This window comes from Montipora capricornis, chromosome 2, assembly GCF_036669925.1.
Source record: "Montipora capricornis isolate CH-2021 chromosome 2, ASM3666992v2, whole genome shotgun sequence".
Taxonomy (NCBI): domain Eukaryota; kingdom Metazoa; phylum Cnidaria; class Anthozoa; order Scleractinia; family Acroporidae; genus Montipora; species Montipora capricornis.
Genome location: NC_090884.1, coordinates 19,953,741 through 19,956,240, shown reverse-complemented (window position 1 = coordinate 19,956,240; position 2,500 = coordinate 19,953,741). Strand labels below are relative to the sequence as shown.

Here is a 2,500-nt window from a genome sequence, read left to right as displayed (position 1 = left end):
TCCAGACAGCTCCACCAGGGCCTTTAAACAGGCAGTGCAACAAGTGCAAAAAAATTAAAGTGATGGTTCTGGGCATGCAGCTGCACATATACACATCACACATTTAATGATTTTATTGATGTCGAAACATTAATTTTTGGGAAAGACTGATTAATTCCTGTAGTTTCTGGAATGATTCAGACTGCTTTGCTGTCGGACGAGATCAGCAAAAGAAATCAAATTATGATGGTATTCTCTTCCACTTATGTCGACGACTTTGAACACTGAAAAGTTCAATAAATGACAGAAGGGAACTTCACGCGATTGCCTTAGTGTCTTTTGCGCGATAAAAGTTCCTAAATCTTATCTCTTTATCTGCCTCGAATATCATAACATGATAAAATATGAAAGAATGCAGGACGAAGAGTGAAATGACAAACTTGTATCAATTTGAAAAGCATGAATTGTTTACTATTTGGAGGCATACTTTATGATAAAGCGAAAACGTAATCACGCCCTTTGGCGATGGACAAGCTACATACCAAATATTTGTCATCGAAAGACACCTTGAATATCTAAACAATATACCCAGGTGACAAATTATTGAAGAATAAGGCTTCGTCGTCGAGAGCAAAACTACACAAGCGCTAACATGACATATCCCGACTAAGCATGCTAATATTCCAAATAATGGCAATGCACAAAGGAGTTTCTGAAAAATACATCTTCCATGTAAGGTCTCTGTATGATATTCGACTGCATTTTGAATGACAATGCTTTATTTTACTTATGAATTTCTCCATACAAGCACGGTCCAGCATAAAACCACATACCTGAATGCTCGCTTTTGCCACACTCATCGAACCTCGACATCCAAACGCTGTATCATACTCTGACTTATAATAAGACAAAGTACCTCCGCACAAGACTACAAATCTTTCTTGCCACCCGTGAAGGTAATTCGTCCATTTTGATAGGGTATCTTGCAGTTCAGGGAGATGAGGTGGTGGATTGTTGCAATCTAAGTCGTCTTCTTCTTCGTCGCTTAAACTTGGCGTGTGATTACCAGACATCGTTATATTGTTCTTTTATAAAACGAGTGCCTAACAGCTAATTAAACGAAAGAAAATTTCTTTCACTTCATTTGATATTTCATTCCAAACGCCCAACATTCGTGCTCCTCCTACCACATTGCAGCCATTACCACAACCTCGAAGAGTTTACGTAGGTACATTTTAAATACACTATAATAGGGGATACATGAAGTACCTAGGCTTACTTGCAAAGGCATTCCGCTGACCAATTATAGCGGAGCGATGAAGCGAGGCGCGAACCGTGCCGCGACAGCGCCGCCAGCACAGCACCATTGGTTATGACGTCGACATCTACATCCACATGTTCCAGCACTAGGCAAAGTCCCTTTTTGGCTTATGGCAGTTTCTGCTTAGGTGGCCTCATACACCACAAGCCTTTTTGGAGACATCACCGCCAAGCCGGCCACTTCTGCTGGAGAGAACAGCACAGCCACAACACCGGGGACTACATCCCCTACTCTTATCGAATAGTGTGTGGGTTCTTTAACGTCCCACAGGGAACTTAAGAACATAGAGGGTATTTTTGAGACGGGGCCTGGTCTAAACATTTGCAGATGAAATTACAAAGGCAACACTTTCTCCTCAGTTATTTTAAGATCGTGAGTGTTGATCCGGCCAGGGGTTCAAACCCGCGACCTCCCGCATGACAGCCCGATGCTCAAGCAACTGAGCCACCGACTGAGTATACTCTCGCCTGCCCGTAAAGACTGTCGGGGTGGAGGTGGGGAGGCAGGACAGCCTCTGGGCACGGGAAATCGCGTGGCAGCGTTGCATTTGGCAACCCGCTTTTTTTCTGGAGGGAAAAATCATATTGATGACGAGGAACGAGAAAAGAGAAGTCAAAATAGGCCATTTCCGAGTTCATATCTGCCTCCTCTTCAAGGCGAGTTCAAGTGCGAAGTTTTTGTTATGAAAATTAGCTTTCATTCATATGTAAAGTAGAACTAATTACCATCACAAAAACTTCGCACTTAAACTCGCTTTGAAGAGGAGGCAGACGTGAACTCGGAAATGGCTTATTTGATTCGTTTAAGCGAAAAACGCCTCGAGAGAAGCCAAGGAAGGAGTAGAAGAGAAATTTTCAATGAAGAACACCGTAAAGCTGAGAGAAATAGAGCGAGAGATATAGACCGCGAGCACTCGTCCTTTCTTCCTCATATCCAACGCGCGGGTGGAAATAACAACATTATGCACATTCAGTGGGTAAAACTGAGAAGGGATTGGGGAGAGGGAAGAGGCTGCCAGCTCGCGCAGCGGTGGTCGCGCTCATATTAGCGAGCTTACGCAACAGGACGGCTGGAAGACTCAGGACCATGGCTGCCAGTGGTTGTACACATGCGTGAGGTGTTGCTTTTTTTGTGATTAAGTACGATCGTCCGGGTGAGTGTAGTCCTGAGAAGGACTGTTTGAGATGACATTGATTGACG

At 43.7% G+C, this 2,500-nt stretch overlaps 1 protein-coding gene across 1 annotated transcript in view; it reads right to left on the bottom strand.

Annotated features, from left to right (window-relative positions):
* Window positions 1-1,220, bottom strand: part of LOC138039037 (ceramide transfer protein-like) — a 27,176-nt gene extending 25,956 nt beyond the window's left edge. Inside the window, exon 1 of the mRNA XM_068885193.1 lies at window positions 813-1,220. Coding sequence (XP_068741294.1) covers window positions 813-1,052 — 240 coding nt within the window. The 5' untranslated portion in view covers window positions 1,053-1,220. The remainder of the gene's footprint in view (window positions 1-812) is intronic.
* Between the last annotated feature and the right edge of the window lie 1,280 nt (window positions 1,221-2,500).